Genomic DNA, 17,328 nt, shown 5'->3' on the forward strand with positions numbered 1-17,328 from the left:
ACGAATGTCATGTAAAAACATAACACACAGAAAACACGCAAGCTTTTGATGACAAGTGACAAGCTAAGCTAACGTAGCAGTCGACGGCTTTTGCCGCTCCGCCCGTGGATCTGCTGCATCCGTGCAAGTGTTTCTTGGAGTTCTGAAGGGTTGCAATGTACGACTTTGTCGGGCTGATCGGTATCGGCCGATATTTAGCATTTTATGCTGATCGGCTTGAATGCCATAATTTGCCGAGCCGATCAATGACAGACAGTGCACAGTATATTTTTATCCAAAAGCTAGTTTATTTTTAGCCTTGTCGCGTGTCTTTTGACTGAGTATTGGAAATATCTGAGTTATTGATCAAACGACAAGACAAATTTGCTTTTTCACGATTGCACTACTGACTACAGACTACTGCAAAAAAAAATATTGTAATCCGATACCACCGCATCCCGTTTCTTACCATCATTGGGCTTTTATCTTGTCAACTCAAATGCGACCGGATAGACTCGTTACCATGGCGACGAGAACAAGAGCGGACCGAGCCGACGGTATTACAAGGACAAAATGGGGGAAAACGTGTGTTGGTGGTCCGCGGTGCTCAGGACAGGAGAGGACGTTGGCTTAAGGCTTGCTTGAGGTACGTTCACGTACTTTGAATACAATCTTGTGATCGGTTATCGTTTGTTTTTTTAAACACGCTGATGGGCCCCAAAAACCGTGAGTGTGTAAAGCCTACTCCTCACATGTGATTTATTAGAACAGCAACGTGCAGTTTGACAGTCATCAGGCCTTCTTGGCCTCGGTGCTGCATGACAACATTCATTCTTATCATTCTCCTGGTTTGCCGCAGCAGCGTTCAGCGGGAGAAATGACTTCCCGACGGAGCGGGAGAAGAGGCCCCGCCATCCCGCTCGGAGTCGGCGTGTCTCTCGCAGGCGCTCATACTTTCCAAGTCCGTCCAAAAAAATGCTCCGTCTGGGCTCGCTGACTTGTGCGGCGTGAGGAAGCGATGACGAACTTTGCCAGGACGCAAAGCTTGTCAGTTGCCAGGGAAACCGGGACGGGAGGCGCGCTACCTCGCTTTTTCCCTGGTGATCGGGGGGGGTGAGCAAAGTACGGCCCGCGGTCCCTTTATGTCAACATTACTCTGATCGTAACAGAACTGACGCTGAAACAGGAGTTCAGAACATTTAGATTATCCTCTCTTATTCTAGGGATTGCCCCAGCGCAATTCAAAAACAAACAATTTACCAAATATAAGCTACACAAAATGACTACTACGGCATCAAATCAACTTGGCTAATTTTCGGAACTGCACCGTCTTAATTTTGTAGCAAAACTTCCATTTAACTGATTCAATGCCGTGGACGTTGACCGGTTATTCGTCACTTAGAATCCAAGCGTTTACTGACACCGACGAATCCAAACGTCAAGTACATTTCTTTAAGAGTTGGTGTGGAAGAGAGTCTTGCCAAGCTCACGACTGACAGATCCCTGCAGATGGCGGCGTTGCACCGCTTTGGATTTGAGATCAACACAGCGGGAGAGTAGAAGATAAAGATTAGGCGGTGAATCTCAGAGGGAGAGAAACGCCAACGCTTTGGAAGTCGGACCGGTTGAGGCACCTGACACTCCAACAGAGTATGTATATGCACGCACGCTATCAAGCGAATATGTGTCACGGTATGTGGTAGAAAGTGTGTCGCGATGGTGAGAAAAGATCACGCAGTTCACGGAGTGATTGGCAAACGCCCACTAAGGCCCGTTTCTTAGTCGTATATGTAGTTTCTTTGTTTGTCGCTTTATAGTATGAGGTGTCACAAAAGCAACGTACAGCGTGGACGTACAGTATATGTCACAATGGCGGGCTTGTCGTGTACGCACATCGCGCAAGTGGCAAAGACGCTGTAACATGTGGGAACGTTTTCCTTTCTTCCAATAAAAAGAGCAAAGGGAACGCCATCGGATGAAGCGTTGCTCTTGTCGCCGTTCAAGCGAGGAGATGCGAGAGGAGAAAGAAATTGCCAGCGTCGCATCAGGCTCTCATTAGCTCGTGTTTGGGAAAATTGCATCCTTTAACCTTGGAATGTGGTGTGAGGCAAAGTCTCCTGAGGTACCAAACTGCCGTGAGCGGAGCCTGAAGTTGCAACACATCATCATCATCGTCATCGTCATCGTTATCATCACGGGCGGAGCGGCTTTTGTGCTCGTTACGTGACAATCTGCCATAAATCGCAACTTCAAATTGGAAATGCACGGGCGTACACCAGTGCAGCTTATCGCATCGGGCATCTCCAAATTGTTGTACTGTATGTAAACAATCAGGTTCCGATCATAACTGCGATAACGAGTGAAAATAGTTGTTTGCTTTTTTGACTAGCCTGAAGAAGACAAAACAACACAAACAATCGCCCTGTTATGCTCCTCCCGTGTTTTAATGTTGTTTCTCAGCTGTGCTGAGAAAGCGCCACCGCTCCCCTCACGAGAAGTCTGTCAAAGCGATTACGTTGACGGGGTTTGCCAGCATTTTGTGTTCTGCTTCACAATCCTCTCAAGGAACATTCCAGATGCTCCGTTTTCTATTGCCCGCATCCTGTTCAGGTATACGACACACCTCGGACAGAAGAGGGTCGCGTTGAGTGCGAAGTGAGGTCACGCCGGCCGCACCAAAGGCAGCCGCGTGAACCAATACGTTATCTACGTCAAAGTGACGCTCGGGGGCCAAACTCAAGGCCCGGGGGCCAGGTCCGGCCCGTCACATCATTCAATGCGGTCCCGGAAACCGAACAATGTGCGTCGACTTCCTGTTTCTTGCCAAAACAACAACATTGGAACTTGTCTTAATCTTTAATAACATTGAAAATGAAAAAATGAAAACAGTTTTGAACTCGCTTCTGATTTCAAAACTACTTATCCATTAATTTGTTGCAATTTGTAACAATATGAGGCGCTCATCCATTTACCGGAGGGCTGCAGTTAACAATTACTTTATTAATCGATTAACCAGTCGATTATTTCTTTTCGATTAATTGATGAATCCGATTTGTTTCAATTCAAATTCATTTCCATCCCTTTATTCCAAAACAGGACATTATTTCCCTGCCCGAGGGAATAATGCAAAACGCAACAAGTGGGAAACTAGAAAACACATCACGCAGCGAAAGACAAGCAGCACGCCATCAGACATTGTTTATATGTGCAACAACATCGGAGGGCAAACATGTTTTTCAAATGAGAACAACTTGGAAGTCAACCAGTGTTGCACACTGCCATGTATTTGCACATTTCTAGCAAAAGTGGAAGTTTCGTGGACATCGGTAAGCGGATCGCAAGCCGGGATGATCTCAGAAGCCTCGGAAAATAGGAGTGCCCGTCGCGGCGAGAAGAAAGCAGAGCTTCTTCTTCTTCTTCTCTTTTGGCTTCTTCTCGCCAGTGGCAAACCAGGGCATATTTGCTCCGTCTAGCGATGCCTCGGGGCCGTGCCTCGGAGGGGTGGGGGCGGGGGGCGCGTTCCAGCTGGCCTCAGCAGAAAAGAGAGGCACGGAATCAGGGGGATGGAAAAAGGAAAAGAGTCGCACGTGAGGCCCCGAGGAAGACAAGCCGCTTGGCTTTTCTACCCACTTGAAATCCTCAAATGTCGACATGTGTAGCGCGCTGGAGCCACGCGCAGCTGAAGAGTAAAGATGATTTGCTGCATCCAGCATATACTGTATATTGATAATTAGAGTTGCTGAAGTTCATTTTATTCTCAGCTGCTCACACAAAAACAATATATTGGTGTTTTTGTTTAGTTTTTTCGCTACATACAAGGCTGCCGACTAATCTGGCTGCTGTTCACGTTCACGTGGATATACAGTTTCATGTTCAGGTTGCCGTTTAGATCACTTGTAAATATGGACATCGATATGAGGCAGTTTGTGTGTGTGTGTGCGTTTGAACGACCAAAACCAAAACAAAACAAATAATTTCTTCGTGTGTTTGAAGGATTGCAGGAATGCCGACCACGGGATCTTTTTGTCGCGGTGGAAGCGGGAGCGCCACCGGCAGCCCTCGGAGTTTATTGCGCTAACTAGCCTGGCAAGGCTTCAAAAGGTCAGCTCGCATTGGCAGACGCTGTGATGACAGAAACGCTCTGGTGTCGAGGTGAGGACACCGCAGCTCGCAGCAGTGGGGGTGTTCTCCCAGGGTTTCTTTTTCTTCCCCCCCCCCCCCCCCCCTCCTTCTTGCTGCTGAGACAAGGGGGGGGGGATGCTGTTCTGTGCGCTGACTTCGGTTGCATCCCTCAGTCGTGTGTAGCTGCAAGTCTGCTTCTGCTGCCGTGCTCGCTGCCTGGGCTTTAAACGAGGGCAAAAAAAAAAAAAGCTTCTGACGGATAAGGTAGGACAACTACCAGCATGCCTTTTCAGGACATTTGTGGTTTGTCCTAAATTGCCGCTCAATGAAGGACACGCACGTTCTTTCTGTAGCCTGAAAACTGATTGATTCGACAGAAGGTTTTGGAGCCGGACTAACTCAATGTAGAACAATAGCGCAGAGTTTGCGGTTTGTAGATGCAATCAAAGATCTTAGCTCCTCGACTGTAAATAGCAAACAAAGAGTGGCGCCTGCATTGGTTCGGAGCTCATTTTGTAGCCGTAACACGCAAATCATTCGCAATGACAGTAATTGGGTGGTGGTGTAAAGTGTTCCAAGTCAGAGCAGATCCACGCAGACCAGAGTGGCTCTTAAGGCTGGAGACCTCCTCAGGGTTGAGGTGTTTAACCATGTCACCAGCCCGACCAGTTTACACACACTCAAAGTTTTAGTGGATTTCGTCTCTCGGCTGTGAAAAGAAATCTCGAGAGAATACGACGAGTGCACAAAATGAAATCCCGATGGAATTCAAATAGGGCAACCGGGCTCGTCTCTGCTCATTTTTCTGAAGCGGAGTTTCTCAAAGCGTGGTCCTCGACCTGTCCTTGGTCCCCCAAGGAACCTCAACTGTTCTGTCCGCTGGATTTCATAAAACTCAGAAAACGTACACCATTGATGAGTAAGAAAACCACAATAAACATTCCAAATGAGGACTGGGGGCTCTTTTTAAAAAAAAAAAAAAAAAAAAAAATCAGATTCTGGACTTTCGATCTGGACCAGACTATACTTTGAATTTTTCATCAATTTCTGAGTTGTTTGTTTGTTGTTGTTTTTACCCATTTATTCCAAACGGACTCTTTCGGGAAAATTAAAGTAAACCTAAAAAAAAAAAAAAGTTCCAAGGATAACGTAATAAACACTCAAAAAGTTGGACTGCGTACTGTTTTTTTATCACATTCTGGACTTTTGTTTGTAAGTCTGTGTACTCTTATTGGCTATTTTACTTGGAATTTTCTGTTAATTTCTCAGCTGTTCAATTTCCAAGGGTTCTGGATTTATTGGTTCTTTTTGGTGGTTAGTGTTTTTTTTTTTATTGATTGGTCCTTTTTTGATTGCCTAGTGATGGAGTACAAACCACACACAAGAAAAATCCAAGCAAAACACAATCAAAACTCGAAAAATACGGACTGGGGGCTGTTTTGATCACGTTCTAGAAGCAGATCTTTCTTGACATTTTCTGAGCTGTTCAAGTTCCAAGAGTTCCGTCTAGGTAGTGGTAAGTAAGCTATTTATTGATTGGTCCTTTTTTGATGGCCAAGTGATAAGAGTATACACCAGACATAAGAAAAAATCTAAGGGGAAAAAAAACAAAACAACAACATACAAAACTGGTGAGTGTTTCGATTGGATTCTTTCTGGACTCTGTTTCTTCTTTTGGACCAAATTTCCCTTGGATTTTTTTAAAAAACTTTTCCCAAGCGTTGGAAAGAATGTGGTGGCAGTAGGTTTTTGTTGATTTGTCCTTTTTGGAGCCCATGAAAGAGTATACAGTATACATAAAGACGTGAAGGAGAAGACAAAGGACTGGGGTCTGTTTTTGGTCAGATTCTGAAGTCTTGTTCTCCTTTTTGGAGCAGATTTTCCTTGGAATTTTCCCTACATTTCTACGTTCTGAGGGTCTTGCATGGACCCTACAGAACAGTATATGTGCAGTCCCAGCAGGATGACGAGGGGTGGCCGGACCCAACACTCAGGAGCCGAGCGGAGAATCCATCAATATTAGCAGACGGCAGAAAAGATCATCCGCTCGGCGGGCGGCGTGAGCGTTCAATAGAGGGGAGTAGCGTAATAACCCCCCGTGGCGAACAGGTAGGAGCATGGCAAAACGTTTGCCTTGGCTGGGACCGCTCATTTCCAAGCATGGAAACAATGACAACCACGTTTGCTTGCCCTGATGCGGTCTCGACTGCAAAGCATCCCCGTTTTGCTTTTCATGTAGAACTTGGAAGCGGAATATTCAAACTAAACATCGCATCGACGGCGAAAGCTGCTAATCAGTCGTCAGAAACCAAATAACAGTCCTCCGCCAAAGTTAACAAAAGTGTTGGGGGGTGGGGGGTGGGGAGAGATTCTGTATTTGTTTATCCGAGTGCAATCTGCAGCGTGCACTCTGACTACAACAAGGCAACAGAGGCAGCGGACTGGTCTGACCCGGTTTTTATTGTTTGTTTCTTGGCTGCCTGCTCACCACGCATACCACCACCCGCACTCTCTCCGTCGCAGCGGTTTTAGTAACCTCTTCGTTCCCAATGTCCGCACTACTTTTGGACAACCTTCTTTTCAATTTCCTGCCCCAAACGACCGGCGAATAAAAGGTTCATAGCGGGCTAAAAAAAACGTGCAGCGATGTACAGTGTCCTTCAATAAGCTTTTACTGGGATGAATGAGGTGAGTTGAATTCTTTGCGCCAACACTATGGAGCTATGCGCTATGAAGTGATGTATTATGTAACTATATTATTACGATAACACACTGTACAGTTTGTTGTCTATGTATTTGCATTTGCTCTCATCTCAGCTCTGTTGTCAGCTGCCAGGTCACCATTGCAAATGAGAATCTGTTCTTAATTGCCTTAACTGGATGAATAATGGTTCAATTAAAAAAAGGCGGCAATTTAAGGACTTGGGACTTTCTCGGCTAAAACCTCTGACTTTGACATGAACCACACGACTTGACAAAGTCATGAAGTCAAGATCCAAAAACTCGTTAAGAGTCTTCCATTTAATCGTCAACGTTCAGGTTCGTAGCTTGTATTATGTTCAGACTGGGGCCGCAACTAACAATGATTTCAATAATCAACTAATCTGTCAATTACATGTTTGATTAATTCATGAATCGGATAAAAAAACAAAACCATTTTAATTTCCAGCCCCGTACTCAAAACAGGACCTATTTTCAAATTGACATAGCAGTTACTGGACAAACATGAATGATGACGTCAAATCGAAGAATTGAGTAGCTTGCGTCGTGTTGAATTTGCATGATTGTGGCATTGACCTTTCAAGGGCCAATTTAAGGATTCTGTAGCATTTGAACGACCTCCGATTGGCACGTTCAAGGACGATGTATAGCTAATGCCGTGTTGCATTTGTGGCATTGTGAAAACATTTGAACGGCCGACTTAAGGATTACGTCGCTTGTATCGGGGTTGTTGCCGAGGTAAGACGTGTATAAACTTCCTTTGAAGTGAATTGAATGCGTTTTTGAGTGCATGGTGGAGACAAAAAAATGTTGCTGAAATTTCAGGTTAAATAAACACAGAAAGGCGACCAGTCGTGAGGACCGGGGTTCAAATCCCGGCCTCGCCTGTGTGGAGTTTGCATGTTCTCCTCGTGGCCGGCGTGGGTTTTCTCCCGGTACTCCGCTTTCCTCCCACATCCCCCCCAAAAACATGCATGGTAGGTGAATCGAAAACTGAATGCGAATGGTTGTTTGTTTCTATGTGCCCTGCGACTGGCTGGCGACCAGTTCAGGGTGCACCCGGGCTTTTGCCCGAACTTAGCTGGGATAGGCTGCAGCACGCCCGCGACCCATGTGAGGACAAGCGGCACGGAAGATGAATGGATGAATGAATAAACACAGGAAGAACTTTTTCGCTGCATTTTTTCTACCACAAGCAAAATGACTCATTTGTCATGTTGTTTCCATCCGGTTAAGCTAAGCTAACCCAAATCGGTGGTCCGGCCGCACCATGAGGGTGGTCCTCCTGCTCTCTCTGCTGACGTTGGGCAGCAGCAAATACTACCAACGCGTTAACGTCATGGACGTGATGAGAAACTACGACGTCATGATGGCCGATTCCGACGACTACAACAACTTTGACGATCACTACGCCAGCTGTCCCGTGGGCTGCCACTGCTCACCCAGAGTGGTGCAGTGCTCCGATCAAGGTGAGGATGATCACATAACGTCACTGAAGATGACAAATGCACTTGACTTCCAAGTTCTACCTCGAACTTGGGGGGGAGCAATGAAGCTAACGAGCTCTGCGGCTCGCATGCGGGCAAGGAGAGCCGCAGAGAAACTGAACGAAAATGAGAAAATGTCAAAACACACAAATCCAAAAACGAACCGCTGTATGCCACAACTCGCGGCTAGCTGCTCACACGCCGAATAACCGATTCCCACTCCTGACATCACTCGCCCTCGGCCACGCCTCTTAAAGGCACACATCCAACGCATAAATACAACAGTACGTACAGTACTTACACTTTATAAAACCTGAACACTTACGGGAAATTACGAGACGTCCCCCCTTTCGTTTCACTCCCTACACCAAAGACCTCGTACCAAATAAACGACACGCGTTGAACCCGACCAAACCGCTTGATGTGATTGCGCCGACAGGCCTGATCAACGTGCCGGCCAAGATTCCCGGCGACAGCTCGATGATCGACCTCCAGAACAACGACATCACCGAGATCAAGGAAGACGACTTCAAAGGCCTGGACAAGCTTTACGTGAGAACAACGCGCAACAAAGCGGGCTGCGTTTTTTTAAGGCGTGTCGGTGAACGGCAGACACGTATCGAAAGCCATCTGAGCGTTGTCATTCCCGTGTAGTAGTATGCTCTGTGTCCTCACGACTGAGACATATCAGCACGCCGGTAGAACGACTGAGTCTTACCAGAAGCATTTTTCTTTTTAAACTGAAAATGTACTCAGTATTCTTGTTATCCGTCTTAAGGTATACTAGTACATAGTACACTCTTTGTCCACACTAGTGGAACAACTTCGGCATACCGGTAGGAAAACTACGTTATTAATAAAGCAATAGAATACTTGACAACTGCCTGCTACTTGTACTACTAATGACATGAAAAAAATTGTACGAGTTAACATCTAGTGCTTGAACTACTAGGCTATGCCAACATTGTTCCACTTGTGAGGAAGCATATAGCGTACGAGTACATGGACCTTAAGCTGCTTATCAAGGCTAGCCAATCAATTCTCAAATGGAAAGCCGTTTGAGAATTGCGGGCAAAAAAAATGAGAATAAAAGAAAAAAATCCTGGCAAAACACAAGGCCATCTGAAGGATCTTTCGGAAGGAAATCTTAAATGACTCACATCTCGTGTGGGAAAACACCTGGTAATATTTCAGCTTTGAGTCACGGCGATGGTATCAGTGCACGCGCGTGTTCTGTTTATGGAGCGACTCAAGTAATTAGGAGTTCCACTCATTATCCGGCGTAGGAAAACAAGGCACAAGTAGCGTTTCCCTTCTTCGTGTTTGAGTTGGATGTGGGCGCAAAATCTGACCGGTTTCAACTGCCACAAATACGGAGGGAAGCGAGGCATAGGTGTTCAAACTTGGGGTCAACTTTGCGCACTCCATTCCTTGTCTGTTGCTTTGAAGGGCAGCGTGAAAGGGGTGACGGGTGATACTACCTCAATTTGTCATCTGCTGAGCTAGTATCACCGCCAGGTGTTGCCCTGTAGGTGGGAAACAATTGGAGATTGAACGGAGACTCCAGCATCAGTTGTCAAAGGTCAACCATAAGTCAGAGATTTCTTCTCAATTCGTCGACGGGATGTGTTTTCTCCCACACCAGGGACTGTTCCTGATCAACAACCGGATCTCAAAGATCCACCCGCGGGCCTTCAAGAACATGAACCACCTGCGCCTGCTCTACCTTTCCTACAACCTGCTGACGGAGATCCCGGCCAATCTGCCGCCCAATATCATCGAGCTGCGCTTCCACGAAAACAAGATCAACAAGATCCAGAGGGATGCCTTCAAAGGCCTCAGGAAGCTGCACGTGCTCGGTATGGACCCATTATCAACCAACCACATTGCTACGGTATCCCGCAATCGATTAATACATGTTGTCAGAGCCAGCATCTGGTGTGGCGGATAAAATACAAGCCCGACTGTGACGATAGCTTCCAAAACAACACGACAGGGCAGGAGAAGTGAGAAACCTTAGAAACTCTTTGCGGAGCTCTCAGACACACAGGCATGGCATTGTGGCACTGATACTACAGTAGAAAATGGAAAAATTGCCGACTCAATGTCTCCGTTCCACACCACGGATTCCGTGTCTGTCCTTTCACACAGAACACGGACATTGCTTGACAGGAGGCGTGAAAGGGGCCAGGAACAAGGGGTGCATAAAACCGTGTACCGTTCGGCCACACTCCGCACGGGACAATACGGCTTAGTGACGTGGTTGTTTTTTTCAGTTTTGCAATTCACTTGGCACTGATGCCGTGTTTGACTACCCAGGCAGATGAAAAGCCCTCCCCCGCGACGTGATACCCAATCACTGTTGTGCGTTCACCCACTCACAGTTACAACTGGATCCAGTATCAAAGTGCAGCTCACGGACGCGGTAATAAAACCTGAGCGGAGGAGCACCGGCTTCATTCAAGTCTCCAGTGTGAATTCATTTCGGTTGTCTTAGCGGCGCTACAGGCGATCTCTGATGGTTACAAAAATAGATATATTGGGTCAGCTTTGTCCCCCCCATTCCCTATCGGTACCTTTCACACAGAGCAGCAACATAGCCGGAAAAAAACCAGGCTTTGACGGGCAGTCTTAAAGGGCTACAGGCGTTCTCTGTAGGTGGGAATTTTCTTTTTTTCCCCGTTCTGTGTCGATACCTTTCAAACAGTGAAGCAACACAGGAAAAGAAGTCTTTGGTATAACGCAGAAAGCAAAACAAATACAAATTCCGGGTCCTCTTAGTCCACATAGTCATTGTCCGTGCCAGTCATACGAGAACTTTGGCACAGGGAAGAAGTGAAAAAATGCCTCAGATCATAATTCACTGGAGAGCGTTTCCAAGCGTTTTTTTTTTTTTTTTTTTTTTCAATTGACACGATAAATTGAAAAGGAACGAAAAGACTAAGCAGAAGCATCAAGTGATCAATGGTATTTGAACAGGCCTGTTTTAAAGCATCAAAAGCAGATGCGCTTTGTAATATTTCTGCGTAGTGCGCACAAACCTGGCAACCCACTAGGATGCTATAATGCGCCGTGCAGAAGCCATCAGAATCCTAAAACGTCCACCCGCTCAGCAAGCTTACGTATTTTGCCGCTTGCAGTTCGTTTATTCCAAAAAGGTGTGGGAGCTTGACTAGTACGCATTTGCAACAGCATGACCTACTACTAATACCAAATCAGCGACATCATCGACCTCATTCAATAATTAGGAAGTTTAATGGAAAAGTTGGGACTTTGTGGGGGTGAAATGAGGACGTCTCAAAGACACGTTCAGGTTCTATTGACTGACTTCTGACTTTGCGCCTTGAAACAGAGCTGGGCGCCAACCCTCTGGCCAACGGCGGCATCGAGCTGGGCGCCTTCAACGGCCTGGCCACGCTCTACGTGGGAATGTCCGAGAGCAGGCTGACGGCCGTGCCCAAAGGTGCCGCCTCGCTCGTCGCCGCCGCCGCCGCCGCTCATTCCAAGCGATCAACTGCTGGGATATCTTAACCGTTGGGATTTTCTTTCAGACTTGCCCTCCTCCATCACAGAGCTCAACCTGGAGTACAACAAGATCTTTAAGGTGGAAGTGGAAGACTTCATCAGATATAAAAATCTCCAGAGGTGAACTTTTCTTTCTCCAAAAGAATTAGTGACAATCAATACAAAAAGACAAAGACAAACATTATCCAGCGCGATTGACTTCCAAGTAAAATACATTTCCCCAAAGGGAGTCATGTCAATAGAAAGAGTGCAATCCAGACTGTTGGCATCAGAAAACCTTTATTAACCGTACAGGCAAAGTTTCAAAAAAAATAAATAATAAGAATAATTATTTTTTTTTTGCTGTAAAATGAAAAGAAAATCAAGAAACCACTCACTCCACTTTGCCACAATAACACAATTGTTGTGGATTTTTTTTTTTTATTTCTGCCAAAATGAGATTTGAATAAATAGATGATTAAAATGCAACAATTCAATTGTGAAATGTATTGTCTCTTTGATATACTAAACAATATCGAATGATATTATTATATTTACTCATATATTCAAATGCAATCATTTCATGACCTATTCAAATTATTACACTATATTTTTTAATAGAAAATGAACTTGGAGATTTTGAAATTCATTAATGGCAATATGTAATAAATAAATACAAATTGAAATAATTTAATGGGAATGTTTATGAATTGAAATATATTTGTATTTATTCAATGATGGGTTTTTTTGGGGGGTAACGTCGGCAGACTGAGCCTGAGCTTCAACCAAATCCGCTTCGTGGAGAACGGCAGTCTGGCCAAGATCCCCAACATCCGCGAGATCCACCTGGACAACAACAATCTGAAGAAGGTCCCGGTCGGACTCAGCTCCTTGCGCTACCTCCAGGTAACCGATCGCCCGCACACCGATGCGGGTGGCAGATGGCGTGTGCGTGTGGGGCGGGGATTGGTGGAGTCTTACGCGTGTAACACACAAGCAGTGTGTGAAGTTGAACACGTTCGCCTCGCCGGCCTTGTTGCTTTGTGTTGAAAGCAATTGTCACTGTCACGTTGGCATCATTACGCGTGCAATTATCGAAATAAATGACGCTTATTTCAAATGACAAAGAGATGTGGACTGAATCTCTGGTACTAAACTTCCTTTGCACACTGGTGGCGTTTTTAATTATCTTAACGGAGCAAGCCGCAGTGGCTAATTTCTCATTTTTCAAATTTTGATTGATTTAAAGGATTTATTTTCATTTCAACGATGTTTTTATTTGTTTAATGACTTATTTACTTACAGGCCCTTTATTTATTTAAAAAGTGTAATTTTCCGTATTTTGGTTTTTTTTGTATGTATTATGAGAATTGCTAACACATTGTATATCAAATTTACTTTATTTCATTTTCTGAAAATGTTGCATAAAAAGGCTACGCTGAATACATCACTTTTGTCACGACATCCAGAAGTGATGTACGAACACAATTCGCACAAATTTGGTGGAATGCCAATCACAACTTAGCACTCAGAAGGTGTCCTGATTTTTTTGGTTTTGTTGGCGTCCTTTAGAAGCCCTTCTTCTTCTCAACGACCAACTCCTATGTCGTCTTAAAAGTCTCTCGGGCTGAGCCAAGACACCCTTGAAAAGACAAGAAACTGTAAAAGTCTCCCTTGTAAGAACAAATATTATTGCGGCAGTTTGCGCCAAAAAGGATGTCGAAGTTTCCAGTTTGTAAGCTGCGAAAACTGCAGTCATCTTTTTTCCCCGCTCCGGGATGAATTTCCGCCTCAGACGCTTGAGTGATCGCAAACCTTTTTCCAAAATCTCTTCGTCTGTCTGTCCAGGTGATTTTCCTCCACGCCAACAAAATCACCAGCGTGGGCGTCAACGACTTCTGCCCCATCAGATTCGGCGAGAAAAAGAACTTGTACAGCGGCATCAGCCTGTTCGCCAACCCCGTCAAGTACTGGGACGTCCACCCCGCCACCTTCAGATGCGTGGGCGGACGACGGGGCATTCAGCTCGGAAACTTCCGGAAGTGACGGCCACGCGTCGGCCGGACAGCTAGGGACCGTCCGTCAAACAGGGGAGAACCGGAAATGATCGCAACTTCAATAAAAGTCTCATAATCAGAGATGACACCAATGTGAAAAATTTCACATCACGATAAAACGTGAGCAAAATTATAAGCAGTAATTATCACTATTATCACAATATTGCTAAAAAAAAAAAAAAAAAAAGATCATCAAATCACACATACAAGCACCAAAAGCATTCCGAAAGAAACCGCATGTAGTTTTTCCACATTAGAAATTCGAAACAGCCAAGCAAAAAAGTTTCATGCATGCAAACCCCACAAATAAAAAAAGAAGAAAAAAAAAAACTTGCCCTGGAGTACAGGAATCCCCCGCATATTCGTGGTTCACTCAGCTAAATTCAGCTATCCGTGTTTTTGTTTTTTGCGCTCGTTCTGAAACACCCTAAGAAGCGCAAGATGCCCCTGAAGCCCTGTTGGAATAGGAATCGGTGTCAAGGAAGTATAGTGCGCCTTGACTGACAAGTTTTTGTCTTTGCATGTCAGGGAGGAGCTGTACGTAGACCGTTAGTGGAAGTTACGGAGAGTCGTCGCCTAATGTCACGCACGCGAGCGCTTACGGTGCATTTTCTCAAAATCCAATCTGGAAGCCATTTCTTTGAAGGTTAATGTAAGGAGAAAGGAGAGTTGAATTGTTTTGGATCAAAGATTGTGGCTATTGACATAGGCAATCGGAAACATTTTTGGTGTACATTTTGTTGCTTCTTTTTTTTTTCTTCTTTACTTTTTCACGGAAGGCTCCGTTCCCTATCCCCCGCAAAAAGTGGTGGATTACCATGCCGTTTTGGGTGGTGACAAAAGATTTGACACGTTTTCCGCCCGTCACGGCGACTTTTTTTTTTTTTTTCCTGCATTCTCAGCCGACATGTTCATCTTCATCTTTAATTAATTTCCCAACTGCAGCCTCGGAAAAAGCTAATCCACACTTCTGCCCTCGTCCTTTTTTTGTTTTTTTTAGGTGAAGAAATCAAATTTTTTTTTGCAGCACCGTTATGGTCTTCTTCTGTGGTTTATATCTTGGTTTTCCTTTTTGTTGGCTGTTGCAATGTGTGTGCAGTCCCCCGAAGGGAGAAGCTGCAAGACCACTACGACTCTCAGAGACGTTAAAATTACGGTAATGACGATAATTCCAAAAAATGAAAGGGTAATGCTTGTCGGAAATTTGACCGTGGTTTATCAGTGCAGGGGGTTCTCAGTTTAGTTTCATGTACTACTACGCTAATGCAGTAGTAATTACAGAAAATATTTGAATGAAAAACACTTTTAGTCTATAAATATAAAACAATCAAATGAAATCTAGTAAGTATGGCGGAAAGTGAGTGTGCCACTGAAGAAACTAGTTTGTGTGCGCTGTTCATAATCTGGAACCATTGTATATCGGTACCATCCTAGGTCTAGTTTGGCGCAAATTCGAAAGACAACCACTGCTCGACATAAACACGGCAGTGACGATAACTGAAAAACGGAATGGCTAAATTCGGTCGAGGGGGTCAGTTCATTGCTTTCTGTTCGTAACCTCAAAACGTCACAACATCAGTACCGACGTAAACCGAGGAGCCGCTATAAAGATCCGTTTTGTGGGGTTAGCAACCAAAACTAGCAAAAAAAAAAAAAAAAAAAACTTGACGGATTGCTTTATACTAGTGATAAGATTGTATGATTACAAATATGTAACCTTCGTCGAGACGACAAACGGAATTTTCCGTCTTTTAACCTTTTTTTTTTTGAATGAAGTTTTTTTTTTTTTTTTTTTTTTTAAATGTCATTTGGGGGCATTGTGAAGTTGAAATCTTCCATTTCGAACGAGCGTTCCTTCCAGCAAAGGTCTGTACTCACTGGAGGATATTGGCCACATTCAGTGCAATAATATGTGACTCCAAAGATCAGATCTTTTTATTTTTTGTCTTGAAATGTTTTATACACATGGAGTACTTTAACAGACACTGTCCTTCTCGTAAAAACAAAAAACGAAAGTGTCCTCAGCAGGGCTGTGGATGAACAAATTGTCCAAAATGTCTCCAGGTTGAACTCACATGCGGCTAGTGTCGTTGATTGCAGGCATGTATGGTAATAAAAAGCATTGTTTTTCCCTCCAGTGTCCTCTCCTCCAATGGTGCTATATTTATTGAGTATGTTTTCAAATAAACCTGGAACACCTCCCCAGACTTGTTCAATGTTGTCAATGGAGCTCTGAGCACACACTAACATCGAGGAACCGCTTTTCAAAACGCTGCGTTGCCAATAGACAGGAGACCATATTTCCCTTCTCCCTCACTTAGGAACAATATTTGGGGTTTGAGCCGATAAAAAAAAAGTATGGGAGACCCTCGTCTAGACATTCAGATGAATGGATGGATCAGATGTTGTAGAGAAACAACCTGCCTCAAATAGTCTCCCTTCCACTCCGTGTGCAGAAAAAAGGTTAGGAACCCTCCCTAATTTTAATTTGGGTTTTGAGCTGAAAAAAGTTTAGGAAACCCTGCTATGGATATGTCGATGGACAGATACTATAGATGAAGGCCTTTCCCAAATAAACGCTAAAAAAAAAATCATGATAATTGCGCGTTGAGAGCCCCAAAAGTTTGTTTGGGAAACCCTGGTAAAGATAAATAGATGCACGGATGAACGGATGAATACCATAGATAGATAAATGACTCCCTTTAAAAAAAAAAAAAAAAAAAAACGAATTATACTCGCATAAGTAAACTTGTATATTTACTTTAGAAAACTTAGATAAATTGATGGATGGAGAGATACTGTAGATAAACGCTTTTCCCTCCATCAAGAAAAATATCTAGGAACCATATTTTTAATTGCATTTCAAGCCGGAAATGTTTGTGAAACCCTGGTATCGATAAAAGGATGGACAAACAGATAGATGCTGTAAAAAAAAAAAAAAAAAAAAAAACACCTCCCTCAAATAGCTGCCTCGAGTAAGAAGTAAGGCACTATTGTTGACACACGCGTACAGGCCCATTTGAGCTCTGTTGCTAACCAAAACTGCGGCACTGATTGGGAAAAAAAAAAAAAAAAAAAAAAAGCCCTTGGATGAATTCAAGTGTGGGATCTTAGCAGCATTTCTTTTATTTTGCTTTAAACTCGGCTTTCACCTAATAATATAGTGCTAGCATCATTTCATATAGTTCCAAACCAAAAATAAAGGCTTTGCAGGTTAATACAAAAAAAAGTAATGCTAAATCCTGAAGTCATGCCTCCCTCTGCTGGTCACCATGAACTCGTAAAAACTTGACTGACAATGTCATTGTTGGCAACGTTTAGCTCAGGGGTGTCAAACTCAAATTCACGGTGGGCCCAAAATTCGAAATTGGGACAACGTCGCGTGCCAAACTCAATATTTCATGAAAAATGTGCATGTTTCCCTTCTCTGCAGAACTGTAGCGTTAAAGTATCATATG

General features: G+C 44.3%; 2 protein-coding genes across 3 annotated transcripts in view; one reads left to right on the forward strand and one right to left on the reverse strand.

Moving 5' to 3' along the window:
- Window positions 1–17,328, reverse strand: part of cenpp (centromere protein P) — a 69,056-nt gene that overhangs the window by 17,790 nt on the left and 33,938 nt on the right. The gene's annotated exons all lie outside the window — the stretch shown is intronic.
- aspn (asporin (LRR class 1)) lies at window positions 3,988–16,075 on the forward strand. Of its 2 annotated transcripts, none has more exons than XM_061785863.1 (8): window positions 3,988–4,131; window positions 8,059–8,291; window positions 8,749–8,861; window positions 9,955–10,168; window positions 11,662–11,772; window positions 11,861–11,954; window positions 12,581–12,719; window positions 13,662–16,075. In XM_061785863.1, exons 2-8 carry the CDS (start codon window positions 8,093–8,095, stop codon window positions 13,857–13,859), a joined length of 1,068 nt encoding a protein of 355 aa, XP_061641847.1. In that variant the 5' UTR covers window positions 3,988–4,131; window positions 8,059–8,092; the 3' UTR covers window positions 13,860–16,075. The 2 variants fall into 2 exon arrangements, with proteins under 2 accessions (XP_061641847.1, XP_061641846.1); XM_061785862.1 differs by lacking the exon at window positions 3,988–4,131 and adding an exon at window positions 4,218–4,365.

Source organism: Phyllopteryx taeniolatus, chromosome 9 (genome assembly GCF_024500385.1).
Source record: "Phyllopteryx taeniolatus isolate TA_2022b chromosome 9, UOR_Ptae_1.2, whole genome shotgun sequence".
In the NCBI taxonomy this organism is placed as follows: domain Eukaryota; kingdom Metazoa; phylum Chordata; class Actinopteri; order Syngnathiformes; family Syngnathidae; genus Phyllopteryx; species Phyllopteryx taeniolatus.